The 21,533-nt window shown below is 41.4% G+C and overlaps 1 protein-coding gene across 2 annotated transcripts in view; it reads left to right on the top strand.

Moving 5' to 3' along the window:
- Positions 1-21,533, top strand: part of ARHGEF28 (Rho guanine nucleotide exchange factor 28) — a 281,452-nt gene that overhangs the window by 32,281 nt on the left and 227,638 nt on the right. For both annotated transcript variants that reach the window (XM_037032058.1, XM_037032059.1), the window contains exon 2: positions 19,130-19,173. In XM_037032058.1, coding sequence (XP_036887953.1) covers positions 19,141-19,173 — 33 coding nt within the window. In that variant the 5' untranslated portion in view covers positions 19,130-19,140. The remainder of the gene's footprint in view (positions 1-19,129; positions 19,174-21,533) is intronic.

Raw genomic sequence — 21,533 nt, forward strand, 5'->3', positions numbered from 1 at the left:
AATAACTTCTGATATATAGTCTAATTTTCAGTGGGGTTCGGAAGAAAAGAGATTGCTCTGTCTGGACCTCAAAAACTCACAAATAGAGTTTCATTGTCCCTTTATTTAAGTAGCTCATCGTGTTTTATACACATTAATTCATTAGCCCTCACAAAAGCCCTGTGTGTAGGCAGTGGAAAACATGTTTTCCGTGCTGCAGAATTTACACACTGAGAGACCAAGTCCCAGGGCAGAGGCAGGGAGGGTGGGGCCTGTGGGCGGGAGACAGGGGTCCCTGGGCTGCCCAGTTCTTAGACTAGTTCTTAGACTAGTTCTCTTCTTTGACCATCAGAAACCCTAAACTTGTTTTCCTTTGGAAAATAATAATTATTTCCAAGGAAAATGGCCCTGTAAACCAAATTCTACCTGGAGAATGGAACCCTGAGAGGGAAGAGTGTGTGGGTGGTTTTTATCACAAAATAGTTGATGTGGTTTCATTTTCTTGTATTGTTGTCATGGGTTTGACCATAGTGGGAACCCACACAATCAACATGGTGGCATGGTTTGTGTCCAAAACCACATCTAAGATGTACCTTCTCACTTCTATGTTGACGACTTCCCAAGTGATAGAGTAAGTTGTGCCAGCCTACCATCGTGCCACAGGTGGTGGAAAGGTCTTATTCTCTCCTTTCTTACATTTCCACTTTCTTGAGGGCAGGGGGCCATCTCTAAAAGGAGTTGGTGGACAGAACAAACCACAGACTTGGTATCTCAGTGCCCACATGACAGTTCTCTCATTCTGTTTCCAGTTTGTCAAGAAATCCTATTGACTATACTTTCAGATGTTCAGAACCCAGTTACTGCTCACAGCTCTGACGTGCCACCACTCTGTTCTTGCCCACTATGACCTATTGCTTGGATTATTGTAGTGGCTTCAAACAAGTGCCTTGCACTGCCCTTGGCCTCTGTCAGTCAGCCTGAAGCATAGTAGTTGGACTGATACTGTGAGTACATACATGGTCTGTCTGGAAAAAGTCCAGCCGTTGTTAATGTAATGAGAATGGTTGTACAATGTTGATGTAATCTGTCAGTCAAGAGAGTGGACTGGAATGCACAGGCGTGAACAAAGACAACTTCACTGTACTAGTTGGTGGGGGTGGTAGACACTGTTGAGTGAACATGTGTACTGTGTGGCTGTTGCACTCAAAATGACTGAGTGAGTTGAGCAAAGAATCTGCATCAAATTTTGCATTAAGCTTGAACATTCCTCCGTGGAAACTATTCAGATGACTCAGAAGGCTGCAGCTATGGGCAACTGTGATTAGCAGCTTCATCACAACAACATACCCACTCACACATCATGTCTTGTGCGGAGATTTTTGGAGAAACATCAGATCACCCAGGTGATTTAGCTCCCCTACACCCAGATTGGATGCCCTGTGACTTCTGGTTTTTCCCAAAACCAAAATCACCTTTGAAAAGGAAGAGATTTCAGACCATTGACAAGATTCAGGAAAACATGATGGGGCAGCTAATGGTGATTGGGAGAACTGCGTGAGGTCCTAAGGGGCCTACTTTGAAGGGGATGGATGCATCACTGTCCTACATACAATGTTTCTTGTATCTTGTGTCTTCTTCAATAAATGTCTCTATTTTTCATAGTACACAGCTGGATACTTTCTGGACAGACCCCACCCGTATGTCAGATCATGTCACTCGTCAGCTTAGAACCCTCCAACAAGTCTTCTTCCTGCCGGGAAGAGAAACCAAGGAGCACATGGTGACCTGGACGACATTATATGATCAGGCCCTCCGTTTTTTTTTTCTGCCCTCATCTTTTATTCCTCTTTTCACTCATTCTGCCTCCTTGCTGCTGCTTGATCATGCCCACACATGTTCTCCCCTTGCTCAGGACCTCCCACTCTCTGCCTCTGCTGCCTGAGCCCCACAGCCCGGACATCAGCCTGGCTCTCTGTCATGTATCTTTTGTCCTGGTTCAGATGTTACACCCAGGTCTTCCCTGACCGCTGTGTTCAAAATTGGACCACACCACTTATTTCTGCCACTCTTTCCTCCTTCGTTTCACTTTTCTAAATAGCACATATCACATTTAATTGTACTGTAAAATGTTCTTTATTTGTCTAAATAAATTGTACTGTAAGTTTCAGAAGGGCTGGGATTTTAGTTTCTTTAATTATACAGATGCTCCTCCACTTACCATGGGGTGACATCCCTATAAACCCATCATTAGTTGGAAATACCATAGTCAAAAATATACTTACTATGCCTAGCCTACCCTAAATGTGCTCAGAACACTTACATTATATCCCTAACCCAAGAAAATATAAAAATTCAAAATTTGACATACGGTTTCTGCTAAATGTGTATAATTTTGTCCATTGTTATATTGAGAAATCCTTAGGTCGAACCATCATAAGTTAGGGACCATTGTATCTCCTTAGCACATAATATCTTGGTGCCCAGTAGATGCTCAAATATTGTTGAATGAATATGCAGTGTTTTCAGAACAGTCACTTTTGCCCTCCAGTCTTAGTTGAAAAAATATGCTGATTTGGCTTAGCTTCCTAATTAAATTTTGGTGTGCATGGAGCACCACAAAAGATGCAAGAAAAATAATTTTGCTGGGGAGATTAGAAAAACACACTGAAACGATGATCAAAAAGTGCTAAGATATATAGCTGATTGTTAGATTATAAAATAAATCAAAGATGTAGGGATGGTCACTGGGGACATGGTGGGAGGGGGTCTTAGAATGTGATACTGAGTGTCAGTACGCTCTAGGTGTGTGCCTACTGGATTCCATTTGGTCCCACAACAGGTCATGTGAGACAGATGAGGGAGCCCAAGGTCATAGAGCTCGTAGGGATTTGAGCCGAGATTCACAGATTATCTCCTCATTTTCTTTCTTTGCCATGTAAGCTGTCCAGTGAAGTTTCGAGCCCTATACCTTTTATCATCAAAGGTTCAGTTTGGTTCCTTGTCAAGCTGGCCTGATCTTTTAAGATAGTCTTCTGATCCTTTCTTATGTTTTCAGTTATTTTTTAACATCTTTATTTAAGTATACTTATATTACAGAATATTTGGTGAGTCTATTATTTATAGTTCTGAGGGTCTAATTCTGCTATGTGGAATATTTTTCTCGTGATGGATAGTTTTGTTGAGTGTTTTATAATTTTGACTTATGAGTCTATGATCAATAAAACTTACACTGTGGGAATCTGGTAATTCTGAGTTAACTCCAAATGCATCATTATCCATCTGGGACTATTTTGTGTATTTTCAGTTGAAGATATCCAGGGAATGTTTTGCCCCCAGCATTAAAGGCTAGACTCAGACAAAAAGTGCCCTATCTCTTCCTGTCCCTCATATTTTTCTATTATTTGACTAGCAGTACAGCCCTTTGGGGTGTCACCGTATGCAGGAGTTTTCGTCTAGCTCCCCACCACGCATGGATCCATGACCTTTTTTCTTGCCCTCAGTGACCATTAAACCCAAGTTTATGGGCTGAAGCCAGCAAAACTCTTCAGGGCAAAGATTCTCAGTAGGTTATTGCTCTGTGTCTTGGTGAGTCTTGATTTTGTGACTCTTGGAAAGCTCCTTTATTCTCTTGGGAGAATTTAAAGGGCCAGGGCCTTTTATGTTCAGTTACATATTTAAAGTAATTTTTAAAAAAAATTTTATGTATTTTTAGAGAGAGGGGAAGGGAAGGTGAGAGGGAGAGAAACATCAGTGTGTGGTTGAGTCTCGCACACCCCCTACTGGGGCCCTGGCCCACAACCTGGGCATGTGCCCTGACTGAGAATCAAACCAGCAACCCTTTGGTTCTCAGGCCTGCACTCAGTCCACTGAGCTACACCAGTCAGGGCCATTTAAAGTAATTCTTAAATTACTTAGTATCTAGCTAATACTTTGAGCAGTTGAGTCTTCAAATTACTTAATCCAACATATCCACAAGAAGGAAGTTCATTTAAAAATGTTGTCCACTTGTCCTTGCCAACTCACCCTGCATATTTACCTGCTCACTCCAGCAGGTCAGTGCCTCTCCTGTGTTCTCCACCAGCATTCAGAGCCTCTCTGTACCCTAATGTTTGTTCCACGGCATTGACTGTTTAATTGGCTGTTCAATAAATCACTCAATTGTTATATTTGAGTTTTCTGGGCATATTCTCCACCTGAGAAGTATCAATGTTTCACTAAATGCTAAGTGAACTCTTACCTAAAATGAAGATTTTTACCACCAACATATGATCTAAATTCATAGATCACACACCGAGACAGGTCTGTGATTTATTCAGGCACATACACACATATGCACACATGCATGCCCAGTCAAATACACGCAAGGAACTGTGTATGTTCTGTAATTTGGCTAACAGACCTGCTTGCCCTAACCTGTGCGCCCTTCTTTCCTTCCGTGTCCCCATCAGTTAGTGTTTTGAATCACTGCCTGTTGATGGTAAAGGTTAAGACTTCATGCCCATCACTACCCACTGTGACTTTATCCTGGATTATATCACTCCGGGAGTTAGCTCTCACCTAGTAGAGAATAGGAACAGAAAGAGGTAGGAGATGAGAGAGGTAAATGTTTGTCATGCATTTGTGTGTGTGCATGTATGTGTGTGTGTGTTGGCAGTGGATTTGACGTGAACTAAGGTTAGTCCTGCTGATGAATCCTAAGGTGATGAGAAGAATTGATATATTTGGCACTGTCCTTGTCTGTTTGGGCTGCATAACAAAATACCACAGACAGGGTGGCTTGTAAACAACAGAAATTCTCATAGTTCTGGAAGCTGGAAGTCCAAGGTCAGGTGCCAGCATGGTCAGGCGAGGGCCCTCTTCCGGTTGCAGACTTCTTCCAGTCCACATAGTGGTAGGGGTGAGAGAGCTCTTTGGCGTGTTTTTATCAAGACACTGTTGCCATTCATGGGGGTTCCACCCTAATGACCTAAACACCTCCCAAAGGCCCTACCTCCTAACCTTGAGGATTAGCGTTTCAACATATGAATTTTGGAGGCAGACACACACACTCAGACCATAGCAGGCATGCATACACCTGCATAATCTGTTGCTGCTAATGCTAGTTTTTCAGATTGCATTTCTTTTCCCAGGCAGGTAGAGAGTAGTTCAGTTTATGACAGGTGAAGGCTCTGCTTTGATTTGGCATTTATGGCTTTAAGTTCTGCAAAGTGTTGCGTTTAGTTCCTAGTTCCTTTGTTAATAGTGCATTTTTTCAAAATATTGAGCTCAATTTTGCTTTAGGAAACATTGTTACACAAGAGCCATAGAAAGTGTGATCTGAGAAGGGGATTTTTAGTTTTCCTGAAGACTTGAATAAACACTGCGAAGATGGAAAAGGCCCAAGTTCTACCTGCCTTGCAACAGGTATTGCATTTTTTGGAGCACATCCAACCTTCAGAGTCACCCACTTGTCCAAGTTCATGTTGCCTAGAAAGACAGAGCCTCATTCTTTGGTTTCTCTTGGTGAGGAATATCAACAAGGAACTTATGTGCCATAAAGTGAAACTATTCACTCCAACGGAATCTGTGCAGATTTAGCTATTAAAACATTTTTACAATGTTTTTGAAATATTGAATTAAGACTAGCTTAGTTCTATTTTAATTTTTTATTGAAAATGAATAGTAAGATATATTATGAAGTATGAGTTGGATTATTGAATTCTAATTTAAATTAAAATATGTAAGAATTCTAATAATATAAAAAACTTTATATGCTAGTTTCCTGGGGGATTACACCAAAGACAATATTTTGTAGTTAATTGGCACAACTTCCTAGGATGTAGAGACTAACCTGTGAGGAACCCCCTTTCCGGAGGAGACATTCTGAGGCCAGGTGGCCTCTCTCTCTCTTTGAGGAAAAGGCACACCTGAGCCATCAAAAGCAAAGTTAAAAGTTCTGTTCAAAACTTCAAAGAAGGACATGGGACATTCTTTCAGTGCTCAGGACTACCTCTGTTGTAGTACACTGACCCCCCGGGTGCTGGGAACCAAGGACCTGTTCTCCCCAGTATCTCCCCAGTATCCTTGTTTCTTTCCCCAGCCTTCTGAGCACACACAGGCTCCACCAATAGGAAAACAGATGGACAAATAAGAAGCCCTTTCATTTTTTAAAAAAGAAATTCCATCCTATTTATGTATGTATGTATGTATGTATTTAAATTCTCACTCAAGGATATGTTGATTGATTGATTGATTGATTGAGAGACACACAGAGAGAGGAACAGAGAAACAGAGAGAAAGGGAGAGAAACATTGAACCGGGGATCAAAACCACAACCCAGGTGTGTGCCCTGACCAGGTGCAAACTTTTGGTGTATTGGATGATGCTCCAACCACCTGAACCACCTGAACCACCTGAGCCACCTGAACCACCTGAACCACCTGGCCAGGGCCCTTTGTTTGTTTTTTGACATTCAATATTATTTTATATTACTTCCAGGCATATAGCATAGTGGTTAGCAATTAGATAACTTACAAAGCGAAGCCCCTGGCACCATACAAAGTTATTACAATATTATTGACTGTATTCCTAGTGCTGTACTTTACAGCCCTGTGACTGTTTGTAAGTACCCATGTGTAGTTCTTACTCCTTCACCTCTTTCACTGAGACTCCCAAACTCAGTCCCATCTGGCATCCGTCAGGTTGTTCTCTGCATGTGTGTCTGTTTGTTTCATTTGTTCATTTATTTTGTTCTTTAGGTTCCACATATCAGTGAAGTCATATGGTATTTATCTTTCTCTATCTAGCTTATTTCACTTAACATGATACCCACTAGGACTATCTATCTGTGTTATTGCAAATCTATGTTAACATGTCATCTATCTATGTTCACATGTAACTGCCTAATTTCCGAAGACACTGGCCCCTTGTGAGTCCCCATCCTTCTTGTCTTCACGGCAGTCCTTTGTGAGCTCCGAGGATTGTTATTATTGTCAAACTGCTGTTTAAGCTCTTGAATGTTGCTAAACTGTTCATGTGTTTGGACTTGTCTCTAAACTTCTAGGAGGCATTATCTTATACTTCTGTGCCCATATTAATATTCAGGACAATATTTTATATAAATAATTTGTTGAACATATTTTTTGTAACTCATTGCAGTGTTTTCATACTTATTCTGTAGAAAACTTTTGTTTTAATCTTTTCTTTTGTTTTAATCCCAAATGCCGAATCACAAGATTCTGTTTTGTACGTGATAAAAATTGGTGGTTGTTATTCTTAGCATATGGAGGTCGCATTTATGTAGATCGCAGGAGGGCAGGGGTATAGCTGGATTTCTTTCACAATAACAAAACCGTTTTGACTGGACTTTCCCCAGGAGACCATTCAAACACTAGTTCTCGCTTTGTTCCTTCCTCGGAGACACAGCTCATGAGTCCTCTTTTGAGTGAAGTCTGTTCTGATGACTTCAGCTCCTGAGCTGTCTTTTCCTTAACTCTTACAGCGTTTACTGTTTAACGTGATTATCTCTACTGCTAACTAACCTCCTGGTTGCTGCTCTGCCCACCCTCATCAGCTGATCCTTACACCCACGTGGTTGTGGCCAAGGGAGGCACCCAGCCTTTCAAATCGAGGCTCCAGTGGGCCCCTCTCAGTTCCTACCTCACTCTGCGCAGTGTATCCACAGCATTTGCTGCCTTGTCCATCTCTTTTGGAGTTTGTCACATTACTCTCCTTCTAAATTTCTAACACAGCAGTAGAGGCATGTGGCTGGTGAGTGTGGGATCTAGAACCAGACTGCCTGGGTTTGGATCCTGGTTCAGCCACTCGCCAGTTGTGTGACCTGGGGCAAGGTACTTAGCCTCTCCATGCCTCACTTTTTCCATCTGTAAAATGCAGGCAATACTCTGTATGGTGGTGAGGATTAGAGGAATTAAAATGCTTTCAGAATATTATTTGCCACAATAATTAGTGCTCAATAAATGTCAGCCCTGATTATTATTTCCCGATTCTTTCTCAATGTTCTTTTTCTTTTCTTTTCTTCTCTTCTCTTCTCTTCTCTTCTCTTCTCCCTCCCTTCCTCGTGTGAGCTCTTTTCCCTCCATCTTTCTCTTGGAGTTCTCCCATTTTTTTTTCTAAGCCCTTTTGAATTCATGAGTATGTACACCCTGGATCGTCAGATGTCCTCCCAGTGACTTTACTGTGTCATCAACATCTTTCTCTGCAGCTAAGGCTCCTTCCTTGAGCTGCAGATCTGTGTTTCTGACCTGCTTCGGCTGCCCATCCTCACATCTCAAACTCATTATGGATAATGCTCATTTTTTTCTTTTCAAGTTCATCTACTTCTTCTTCCATTTTCCCCAACTTTATCAATGGCACCAGCTACCTGGTTTCCCAAACTAGGAACCAAGGAGTCACACTAGATTCCTCCTGGTCCTTCTCCCCTGCATGTAGTTAAGGCCCATCTATTTGTCCTTTAATTTCTTAAGTGTGTCTTTGCCCTCCCTGTGATGTTGCTTTCAGTCAGGCTCTCAACACCCTTCACTGGATCTGCAGCAAAGGCCCCTTACTTGGTTTCTGTTACTTTGCCCTCTTGCCCTTTTCAAAATACTGTCCACCTGCTGCCACAGTGAGCTTTTTAACTCTCTCTGCTTAAGGCCACCCACTGCCTCGAAGTTCACATTCCTTAGTATGACATGCCGTTGGGGCATGGAAGAAGTCTCCATCCTTCTCTCCCACCAGTATTCTCCACACGCCTTTTCAGTAGCCGTGGAGATGTTTGTAGCTCCGTGAACAACCTTTTCTTTCATGCTTCCAGGCAGTTGTGCTCATTTGTTCTGCCTGAAATGCCCTTCCATGTCATGGTATACCTGGTGAGCATCTGTTGTCTGCATTGGTGATTTTCAACAGGAATCTCCATTGGTGTTTGGGGGGGACAGTCCCTTGTGCATGGTGGATTGGGCATTATAGGACACTTGGCACCCATGGTTTCCGAATGCCAGGTGCTGAATGCCAGGAGTAACAACTCCCTTACCCCTCCTGCTCTTCCCCAACCCCACCAATCCATTCATGTAAGAACCAAAAATGACTCCCCACCCCCATTCCAAATGCCTTTCTGAGTAGGAATGTCTCTAATTAAAAACAACTATATTCTTTTTCTTTTTAAAAAGATTTTATTTATTTATCTTTAGAGGGGAAGGGAAGGAGAGAGGGAGAGAAATATCAATGTATGGTTGCCTCTCGTGCGTCCCCTGCTGGGAACTGGCCTGCAGTCCAGGCATGTGCCCTGACTGGGAATCGAACCTCGATCGTGTGGTTTGCAGGCCCGCACTCAATCCATTGAGCTACACCAGTCAGGTAAAAACAACTATATTCCTTAAAGTCAGCTTAGGCCGCATGTCTTTTCCAGGGAGCCATGCCCGATACCTCCACTGCTGACTTGATTGGAGTGTTTCTGCCTCCTTGTCCTTGGAGAACCCCCCACACATCCTATATTCTCCTTGTTTCTCTCTTACTGTGCTGGCAGCTCCTCCCAGACGGATTTGTCTTTGCATCTCCAGTTCCTAGGAGATAACAGATACGTGATGCATGTTGGTAGGAAAGTGATGCTTATATTAGCTTTGGTATTTGGTTGTCTGTTCCTTTATTTAGGTATTTCATGTCTGTATGTCCTTTCTTTTCAAATAGAGGGATAGGTAGATACACATTTTTAAAAAACCCAATACTAAGCATATAGGAAATTCTAAGTAAATGAGCTGAACTAAATTAAACATTTAGAGATGAGTCATATTTCTAAAGTTAAACCTCATTTTTTCCTATTTTTTTAAAGATCATATTTCTTAATGTTAAAGCGTCTTTCTAGAATTTCTCCAGGTTTCCCACATTAGTTTTATAGCCTAGGATTGGCTCTTCTAGTTAAGAATGTCTTAGTTTTCACAATGGGGAGAGTTTTTTTCTCTCCCCAAAAGAGTGTGTGGAGCCTGGCTGGGTGTGGGGCCAGGGCAGGGTGGCGCTCAGTCAGTGCGGAGGGGGGGGCGGGGGGGGGGGGGAGAATCCACGAGGGGTGGTGGCTGTGTCCTCCGCTCAGACTTGTTAACTTCCGAGGGCTGCTCTCTGGTTGGAAACACTCCCAGGTATCAGGATAATTTTCTGAGTGCCTGTTCTAGCTACTCTCTCTGCCTCCACTTTCTTCTCTCTGCAGTCTGTTTGTCCAGCCATCTCTGGGTCGATCTTGTGAAAATAACCTTAGGAAAGTTACGATGATCTTGCTCCAAAGCCTTCTCTGGCTTCGCGTTGTCTCTAAGAAAAGTTTTTCAACCAGAAAAACTGATTTTTCTCTTGGACCTTAAATTAAGCCTGTGACTCCACAAAAGAAAACTAGTCTGTCTTGTGATTTAGCAGTTACTTTGTTTTCACCCATAAATAATATTTCCCACCTTTTCTCCCTAGGGTGGGGTAAACTCACATTCCTTCCCCAGGGTAGCTCTGAATTTCTTGATATTTTAAAAGTTCAAATTTACATTAAGGGATAAAGCCTTGCTACCAGGCAGAATAATCAAAACATGCCACAAGCTGGGAAAACAATTCTAAAAATGTTATAAGCAACGACAATATCATCAGCAAATGCAGAGAGAGACTCCACTGAGGGTGGCCACCATAAGAGGGAGAGGATTGTTTAGGACACATAAATTCTAGCATGCTATTTTCCATTGACAATTTTGAGATAATTGTACACTCACATTAGTTATAGGAAGTAATACAGAAACTTTGTATTGTCTGCCCAATTTCCCCCAATGGTAACATTTTACAAAACTATGTGTGATATCTCAGTTAGTATTAGCAGTGATTCAATGCACCCATTTCATTCAGGTTCCCCAGCTTTGCTTACATGCATGGAATTTTAAATTTCCATACCATTTTGTCACTTGCTCAATTCTAAAAGCACACGTATCCCTCATATTGTCCTTTTATTTCTCTCCCTCAGTATTCCTTTTAACCCTTGTCAACTACTAATCTATCCTCTTTTTCTACAATTTTATTTCCATTTCAAAAATATCAGCCCTGGATGAATGGCTCAGTTGGTTGGAGCATTGACCCATACACCAAAAGGTTGCAGGTTTGATCTCCTGTCCGGGCACATACTTAGGTTGCAGGTTCGATCCCCAGTTGGGGTGCATATGGGAAGCAACTGATCAGTGTTCCTCCCTCCCTCCCTCCCTCCTTCCCTCCCTCCCTCCTTTCCTCCCTCCCTCCCTCCCTCCCTCCTTCCCTCTTTGTTTCCTGCTCTTCCTAAAATGAATAAACATATCCTTGGGTGAGGATTTAAAAAATGTTGTATAAATGAGGTTATATAGTCTGTGACCTTTTGGGGTTGGCTTTTATCACTGAGCATAATGTTCTGGAGATTGATCCACGGGGGGTGTGTCAATAGACTGCTCCCACTTACTGCGGAGCAGCTGATACATGTGCACAGCATGCGTGGCTGTGGTGTGCACACGTGCCGGGGTGAGTGCCTGCCCTAGTTTTTAACCGTTCCTCTGTTAAAGGACATCTGCTATGGCTGCTATGGATGAGCATGCACACATTTTTGTGTAAACACAACTTTTTATTTCTTTGTGGGGAAAATACCCAGCAGTGGCGTCACTGTGTGTTTAGTTAAGAAACTGCTGGTAGTTCCCTTGGTTAGGGCGTTGTCCCGCTGTGCCAAGGTTGCAGGATCCCCATCAGGGCACGGACAAGAATCAGCCAATGAATCCATAAATAAGCAGAACAACAAATAAATGTTTTTCTCATCTCTCTCTCAAATTAATATTTTTTTAAAAGAAAAGAAACCGCCAAGCCCTTTTCCAGACTGGCTGTAACATTTTGTATCCATACCAGCAACACGTGAGCGATTGTTTCTCCACATCCTCTCTAGCATTTCGGGTTGCCACTATTTTTTACTGTGGCTGTCTGAATGGTAGGTATTGATGTCTCATTACGGATTTAACCTGCATTTCCCTAATGGCTAAGGATGTTGAACACCTTTCCACATGTTTGTTTGCCATCTGTATATCCTCTTTAGTGAAATGTCTCTACATGTCCTTCGTTCGTTTTCTAATTGAATTGTTTGAGAGTTATCTATGTATTCTAAATACTAGTCATTTGTTTGATATTTTCTCCCAGTCTGTAACATGTCTTGTCATTCCCCTCTCACAGGCTTTCACAGGGCAAGTTTTAAACTTTGATGTCTAACATTAAAAAAATATTTCTTGGCCCTTTTCATGTTCAACAGTCCACTGAGAATCTAAAGAAAGCTATAAACTCTTGTCAGAAAAATGCGCTTGCACACAAAACTTTGCATCTAATTTCATGGCGTGCACAGACTGTATAAAGCCTATTGATAGACCATATGTTTTAAACTCAGGCCTTAATCACTGTTGCACTAATTTATAGCAATATAAGACTCCAGGGAGAGTTGCTGTTATCAAAGTAGAAAGTGGGAAAACCTGTAGCTACAAAACCAGAGCAAGCTTCTTTGCCAGACTTTACGGAGAACTTAACTCAAATGCCCCTTTCTCAGCAATGCATTTCTTGACTCTGGGAGATAGTGCCAGATTGCTACTTTAACTTTTGTGGGTTGAGCAGCTACACTGTAAAAAAAAAAAGCGATTTTTCTTATAGTGAATTCAGACTTCTGGGCATCAGCAGTGAATAAACTAGTGGGCTTTCACACCTGCCAGTTCAGTTTTACCAGCATGACTCTCCTGTCTTTGTGTAACATCATTTTCCTTGCTCTAGCTCCTTTATAGAAATGAGTGGAATAAGAGAAATGGAATGCTGGTGAAGAAGCAGGGGTCTCATAAGTTTGATAGGGTCATTAGCTGTGCCCATGCAGAGAATTGTCAGTATCAGTTGGGCAATCATTGAACTTGATTTGCTTCCCGCTGAATGAAATGCATAAAATAAGCCCACTGTAGAAAAAGCTGGAAGATACATTATTGAAAAATCTGACTAAAAGGTAACATGTACAGCTGACCCTTGAAAAACATGGGTTTGGGCCATGGCAGGGTAGCTCAGTTGGTTAGAGTGTTGTGCCAATATGCCAAGGTTGTGGGTTCAATCCCTGTCAGGGCACATACAAGAATCAACCAATGAATGGGTAATAAGGGGAACAACAAATCAATGTTGCTTTCTCCCCCTCTCTTTCTGTATCACCTTCCCTTCCTCCCTCCTACTTTTTCTCTAAAACCAATAAAATAAAAAAAACCAAAAAGAAGAAAAATGTGTTTGAACTATGTGGGTCCACTCACATGTGGATTTTTTTTCAATAAGTACTGCAAATGTATTTTCTCTTCCTTATGACATCCTTTAGTAACATTTTCTCTAGTTACTTCATTATAAGAATATAGTTTATAATACACATACAAGGTCTGTCCAGAAGGTATATAGCCATGTAATATGAAACAAGAAACATTTTGTTGAAGAAGATACAAGATACAAGAAACATTGTACACAGGACAATGATGCCTCAGTCCCCTTCGAAGTAGGCACCTTAGGACCTCACATAGTTCTCGCAGTTGCCATCAGCTGCTCCATTGTATTTCCCTGAATCTCATCAATGGTCTGAAATCTCTTCCCTTTCAAAGGTGATTTTAGTTTTTGGGAAAAGCCAGAAGTCACAGGGCACCATGTCTGGGCTATAGGAGGTTGAGTCAGCTGGGTGATTTGATGTTTCACCAAAAAACTGCATGAGACACGATGTGTGAATGGGTGTGTTGTTGTAATGAAGCTGCTAACCACCAGCTGTCCATAGCCGTAGCCTTCTGAATCATCTGAATAGTTTCCATGGAGGAATGTTCAAGCTTAATGCAAAATTTGATGCAGATTCATTGCTCTACATGCTCAGCCATTTTGAATGTGATGATCACACAGTACACATGCTCACTCAATGGCATCTACCGCCTCCACTGACTAGTACAGTGAAGTTGTCATTGTTCAGGCATGTGCATTCTAGTCCTCTCTCTTTGGCTGCCAGGTTACATGATGTCACACAAACTGTTCTCATTATATTAACAATGGCTGGACTTTGTTCTCTGCACATCTTCTTTAACATACAAAATATGTGTTAATTGACTCTTATTGGTGAGGCTTCAGGTCAACAGTAGGCTATTAGTTAAGTTTTTGGGGAGTCAAAATTTATACATGAAGTTTTGACTGTGCAGAAGGTCACTGCCCCAACCCTCCTATTGCTAGAGGGTCAACTGCAATTAGGAATGTTATTGCCAAGTGTCTGGCAAAGGACTTTGGGTGCCTGTAAGTCCATTGTGCACTTTTATCACAGATTATTGTGTGTATTTTAGGAGTGCATTATGCATAAAAGTAGGAGGTCGATGACCTTTATTGACTTTTATCTTGTATTTCCAAACCTGTTACTCCAAACTATCAGACTCTTCAGTGTTTCCTAAAAATCGTAGGTGTCCATGTTTTCCTTCATAATTCCTATTATACAGCTCATCTGTCACCTCATGCATGCCCTACACTATCATATCCTGCCAGGTCAGTGGTATCATTAGAACCTTCAGCTTTTCACAGATATAGATGTTACCCTAACCAAATTGGAGCTCATCAATGGTGGGCAGAGTTTCGTGTGTTAATATCCCTCCCATGACAGGCTGTGCGCTGTGCTGTGCTGTGCACACAGCAACAGGAAATCGACTTCTGGACACAGGCCTTTAGAGACTTATTGCTCCTGAGGAAATTGATGCTTTGATAGGCTGTATCTTGAGATTTGTGTTGGCTATGAAGGATACAGTAAATGGATTGATGGCATGAATGAGATTATACAGGGGGATGTTCAGTTGATTTATAAAAAGCTTCTTAAGGCTTAATAAGGCTTAATCAGTTTGTGTGCAAATAAATTCTGTGAAAAAGTGAGTGCGACAGCTTTGGCAGAACATTTTGTTAGCAGTTAGTTCACGCTCCTCTTTGTGCTTTATAAACATTCTCTGACTTAGGCTACACGATTTCAGACTGACTGGCTCCCCTTCTGCCTCCCTACCACCCCCTGTAGTTTGAATTAATGAGACCCTATTGAATCGTTACTGCTGTTTCCTTTCTAATCTTCAGACATCTCTCCACACTCTGAGTTCACCAAATAATGCTGCTTGGCCCCGCATGAGTCAGGTAGATAACTCCATTCTGGAGCAGGTTTGGAGACACGGTTGTGTATTCAACAGTAGGTTCATTTCTAAAATGCTCTCTCCTTGCCCATTGCCATTGTGTTAGCATTGAAGGTTTTTACTTAGACTTGGCCTTACCTCCCAGTTGTTTCATTGTTTCTTCCTCCTTCTCCAGTTAGTGTAACAGTTGTGAAATACAGTTACAGTTCTACACTCCCACGTTTGTGTGTGGAGCTGTGAATCAACATTTCCTCTAAGTGCAGAGGTTTCAGACTGAGGTGGCAGTAGAGTTGTCCCAATAGTAACTGGTCTGTCCTTTGAATTTTCAAACTGTAGGGGGAATATTCAGCTCTATAAAATCAAATCCAATGTATCTGGTTTTCAGTTTCTTGCTGTTGCTCTTCTCCCTCTGGCACCCCTATAATTCGGATATTGGAATGTTTCAGGTTGTCCCAGAGAATCCTCAGCCTGTCTTCATTTTTTTGGATTCTTGTTGCTTTGTTCTGATCCAGTTGGATGTTTATTTCTTCTTTTTGTTCCAAATTGTTGCTCTGAATCCTGGTTTCCTTCTTGTCACTGTTGGTTCCCTGAATATTTTGCTTTATTTCATTTTGGGTATCTTTCATTTGTTCTTTCATTTTTCGACCAAGTTCAATCAGCTCTGTGAGCATTTTGATTACCAGGGCTTTAAATTCTCCATCAAATAGGTTGGCAATCCCCTCATCACTTAGTTCTGGGGTTTTGTTGTGTTCTTTCATTTGGGCCATATTCCTTTGTCTTGGTGCACCAGTCTGGCTGTTCTGGTTGATTTTTTCTCTAATTCCTTGGTTGTTGGAGTTCCCTGCAGTTTGATTTTCTGGCAGTTCTGGTGTTTATTGATTTTAGATGGGTTGTTATCCTCCTTTTGGTTGTGTGAGGAAAGAAAGGGCTTCTACTTACGCCTCCATCTTGACGGGAACTCCTAGTTACTAATAGTCTTGACAAATACTCTTTGAGCATTAGCTGTTCATAGATTTTGTAAAAGTTGTACAACCTAATGATTATTATGTGTTCCAAGACAACATTTAAGACATGGGTTTTATATTGAATCAGTCTGTGAATACATCATTTAGATGCAAAAGCTTAAGAAACCCAGAATTTTATAAAGTCAAGAACTGGTTTCTTTCTGTATAATTTGAATGTTAGATTTTTTCCTCTTTAACTTAAAATTTCTTTACCAGTTGAAAATTGTCTGTTTTTCTTTTGAGTTAACTGGCAATCAAAGATATCAGAATATTTAGTCTTTGTGATGTCTAAAACATTGTATCTTGATTTTCTTTTCATAAGATTCTTCTCCCTTTTTGGAGCAAACTTAAAAAGTGGCTGTGTACCAAGACCCCAAACCATCTCCTGATGTCTGCCTGCAGGACTGGAAATATTTTGACTTTTACCTCCCTAGGAAACATTTTTGAAAAAGGCAGTGATTAAAGCAAAAAAAAAAAAAAGCACTTGAAGTTGAAATTACAGGTAGAGAACTCAAGCAGAAACAAAATGCAGTGTAGAACATGACATTTATATAGAGAAAAGCTACACTGTGAAGAATCCAGGCGGTTGTAACTTGCCTCTCAAATACAACTGGTTTAATTACTAAAGTTGTTTTCAAAGGAGGCGCAGGGTGGTTTGGCCACACGGCTCTGCAGGTGAGCACAGAACTTAGTGCTCTTTACTGTAAAAAAGGAGTTAAGTTTGTGAAAATCCAAATGGGAATATGTCTTTCAGCTTGAAGTTTGTTTTATCAAGGACATATAAATCTCCCCAAATTATTTTGTCCACAACTCAACTAGGAAATGTTGACAGGGGTTTTACTCTTCAGAATACATCTTCATATTCTCATCAAAAGTGGGCTCTTTTTGATATACTTTATTATCAGACAAAATCTAACATGTCACATGCTTAGTTGTAGAAAACGTCTGTGCTGTCATATAAGTAAATGTATGGTGAGCCCCCCTCACAGCCCAACTTGTTTGAATGTACTTCTTAAAACTTGCAAGTCTTCACAGTTTTGTTCACAGAGGACTGCACTTCAGTATGTTGCGTTATTATTTTCGGGATACTGTTCCAGTCTTTTAAAAAAATCACTGCATTTACTATAGAATGCAGTGATTTACTATTCTTATGCTATGAAGTAGAAATGTTGAATGATTTTATAATTTTATCAAGTTCAGTGAAATGTAAAGATTTGGAATTGTTTACGGCATGACTATAAACGTAAGTGAAAATATTGATACTATCTTGAGACACAGTGTGCATTTAGGGTAGAGAGTCACGGCATCTGCTAGTGGATATGCATTCATGTGTTAAGTGCCTTCTTGATAATTTTTGATTTTCAGGGAATCTACTTGTCATTGCTCTTGGATTAGTCTTTATTTTTATTTCATAGTGATAAGCAGTTAATATTAGAAACGGGAGTCTCAGTTTTGTCATATTCTTGTTAGTGTTATTTTTAATTTGAAGTTTCTTTCCTCGACTTCTTAAGGCATTCATCTAATATGCAAGGTTAGATTCAGTAAAAATTGATGCTTATAACCCATAAGCCCATTTAAGTGGGCACACACAACGCACAGTGTGTTGAAAATGAGGGCCATGGAGGGGCTCTGATGTCCGCCCCTTGGACTTGTGGGACCCTCCGTCTTCTCTCGGGATGATTGATGAAATGCAACTTGTGACCTGTTAGGGTGCCAGTGCCAGCATTTATATAAATTATTAATAAAACAAATTAAAAGACTTTATAAAAATAAATACAGGACTTTTTACATTTCCCTTTGGGCCAAGTTTGTCCTCTGGGGGTCACCATACTGACTGTCACAGTTCGCATTGCTGTGTGCCTGCCTTCTGAAGGGCTGGCCCCAAACTACCGTCACTGGGCTGTGGCCCAGGAACCAGAGCCAGGCTCAGCTGGTCCGCCTTCTGACTCTGTGGGGCAGGGAAGGGGGGGTGGTGTGTCTCCCCACCTGCCCCGTTCAGTATTCTCCTTGCAGCCCACTCTTTGCTTGCTCCCAGTCTTTAGGTCTCTTTTGTTCAGCTATGAGCCCCTTGGGGGCTGGGCCTCATTGTGGTGTGCAGTGAACCTTCCTCCCCAGTGGTTTTTTTTTTACTGAGGTGTAATTGCCATGCAACATCTTACTAGTTTCAGGCGTACAACATAATGATTTGATGTGTGTATATGTCACAATATGATCACCACAATAAGGCTAGTTAACTTCTGCCACCATACCTAGTGACAGAATTTTTTTGTAATGAGAACTTTTATAAACTCTCTTCTTAGCAACTTGAAAATACGCAATATGATATTATTAACTGTAGTCATTATGTTGTACATTGCATCCTTATAACTTATTTTATAACTGGAAGTTTGTACCTAGTTGACAGCTTTCAATGGATCCCTTTTGAGTGCTGCTGGTTCCTTTGCTCCAAAGCTGGAAGCTGGTTTTGGGGTGTGGGTGTAGAAGGGTCAGGCACCCCCAGAGGCACATGAGATGCATGCAGCTGTGAGGAAGCTGGGGGGCGTGATAGTGGCCTGTGCTCCCCCAGACTGAAATGTCTGGCCCTGCCTGAGATCCACAACAGAATGATCTTGTCATCCTTGGCTCCTGCCCGGTTCAGCCAAAGTGGATTCTAATCTGGGAGAAGCCTGTGCCCCAAGCAGATAACTAAGGCGAAACTTTCAACGTGCTTGTGCTGACTTTACTCGCCTTTCTGAAATACAATTTTTATTCTGGGAGCAGTCAGTGGGATGTCCGGGGCGACTGTTTTTTGTGTGTGTGTGGAAATTAACATGAAGTAAGAAAGGGGGGATATTTTATACAGGTAGCACCTCATTTCTGTATTCTGTTATAATTTGGTCTCTGCGATGTTCCTGTCTGATGAGTTACCCCTCCTCCCTGGACAGTGTTGGTGACTGAAGGGCAGGACGCAGTTCGGATGGCTGGTCATGTGGGGACTCCTGCAATAAATGCTCTTCTTCTTGTTTGCAGATGCGGGAGCCATGGAGCTGAGCTGCAGCGAAGTGCCTCTTTATGTGAGTCCCGAAGCCTTGGACTTCAGGTTTAAGTGGCCTTTTCTTAGACTCGAAACCCATGTGACTGCAGTGGGGAGAAAGGCTTTGCTCATTATTGAACTGAGGCTTTTGTGAAACAGCACACAGTGCTACTGTCCAGTTTAAGTATTTGCACGAAGCCTTTTAAAATGGGTTGGCTCCTGGTTCCGAAGTCTGGGTTTTAATTATATTTCCCTGGGTAACTTTTTGTTTAACTGTGTAAGTTCTGGACTCAGAGCTTATTCATATATTCATATATAGGCTTCTAAGTATATTTTTTAATGGTAGCATCCTGAGAATAGCCAAGAACGTGTTCTGTGTGTGTCTGTTGAGGGGAAGGTTCAGTGATAATTGTGTTGGTTAAAAGCATGAAATAGAAGTTCAGAGGGAAAGGCGCTGGGGCATAGATATAGACTAAGTGGGGATTGGGTGATAGAGACGCCCAATTGGTGTGCTTTCTGCTTTGAGGGAGGATTCCGCTCTTAAGGGTGGATCTGCAGGCAATGGGAGTGGACCGATTGTCTCCTCTCGTAAAATGGCAGATAGCTTCCTCTTCCCATCTTATTTCGGACAAAACCTCTTCCCTTGGAACCTGTTTTGATGGGGAGAGGGAGTGTGGGTGCGTGGAGGAGGACTGCTGCTCAGGTGGCCTTTGAGCTACCCACTCATGTCCTACAGCAAGAGTTCAGGATCTGGAATAAAGGATGTGACCTCAATTCATATTAATCCTTAATAGAACAATACAAGAAATCGGAGCAAGTTTAATCAGGATCCTCAGTCCATTAAAATATATTAATTCACATCCTCTTACTGAACTTCACTACTCAAGTAGTCCTCATACCCCTTTCCCCTCTCACCTGTATCCCACTGTGTTCTCTGGAGAAACAAAAAAGCGGCCAAATAAATGGATATCAGAATAAAAAAATGCACCCTGGGTTACCCAGTGGTCTATAGAACTCTCTTTAGTTGTGCTTTGTGGGTTGTAAAATGTGTCTATAGATAGTTAAGCTTGGCCCAGCCATAACTGAAAGTTTAAGCAAGACTGATCCAAGGTTAAATTGTAAAGTACCCCCAAGTTTTATTCATTTACTTTTTTGTATTTTGTTTGTCTTCAGCTCTATTCATTCTGCCTTGCTTCCCTACCTCAAACCAAATAAACAAATTTTATCTATATTTGTTTGGATATAAACAAATATTTATCCATATTTCTGTGGAATTTTGCCAAAGGTTCTTTTGGCATTTATTTAGATAATGTGTTTTTTATTTGAGTGACTGTGATATATTGTATCTCTTAATTTTAATGCTTTCAAGTACTCTACCAATGCTACTTAGTTTTTATAAATGGTTCTTTTGGAAAAACACACTAAGTTGACTCTGGTAAGTACATAGTTTATATAGAACCCAAACAGAGCAAACTGTGAAGAGTCCATAGCATTGAAATTATGAAAGTAAACAAACCCACAAACCTAATTGTGGGATGAAGCCTTGTGGTTAGCCAGCACCCCTGTGGTCTGTGTGCTGTGCTACCGAACTTAGTGGGACCTGCTAGACTGCGCCCAGACTAGGGGAGAATCACCTGTAAGCTCCCCCACTCTGGACAACGTGCTGTTAAAACATTAATGTATTCCATCCGTTCTAAAGCCCAGTTTTTTTCTCATTTTAATGTCTCTGACAACTGTACTTGAACAACAGTAAACAAATACAAATTGAAAAACAAAACATCTCTGAAGTTGAAATGCTCTTCCACTGTGCATCTCGACAGAAGTCAGGACGTAGCTCTCATCGCCTACACATGTGTGACCTTGGTCACAGCCATCAGTTCAGAGTACTTACGAACTTTGCTGATACAACGTGAATTAATTGCTTTCAAAATTATTTCACCATGGTTTGGTATCAAAAGGCAAAGTCACTGTGTATACAGAAAGACATGGAAACAGCAGCGTGATACATGATGAAATCTGTACAAATAAAGTAAAATTCTAACAACATAGCCAGTTTTTCTTTTAGTGGAATATAAAACGTATACTATAACTGGTGGTATCTTATATTAATTATGTGTGTTTCATATATCCATCACGGATATATTTATATATATAAGTTGTAACCTCGTTTTTTTCCACTTAACATTTACGTCACTAATCTTGAAGGCTGACCTAGGCCAGGCTGACCATTTGTAAGGAGGTCAGCGTGGGTGTGTTACAGTGAAGACAAATTTCCGACCAGATTCCGCCCAATCCGCAACCTGTAACCACAGCAGACACGAAAGTGTCTATAGATGTTAATGAGCAGCTCGTTTCTGTGTCTCGGTGCAAGGCTGCTGTCTGCCCTTCTGTCTTCCGAGA

Source organism: Sturnira hondurensis, unplaced genomic scaffold (assembly GCF_014824575.4).
Source record: "Sturnira hondurensis isolate 20B ecotype Veracruz unplaced genomic scaffold, ASM1482457v3 Scaffold0021354, whole genome shotgun sequence".
Lineage (NCBI taxonomy): Eukaryota > Metazoa > Chordata > Mammalia > Chiroptera > Phyllostomidae > Sturnira > Sturnira hondurensis.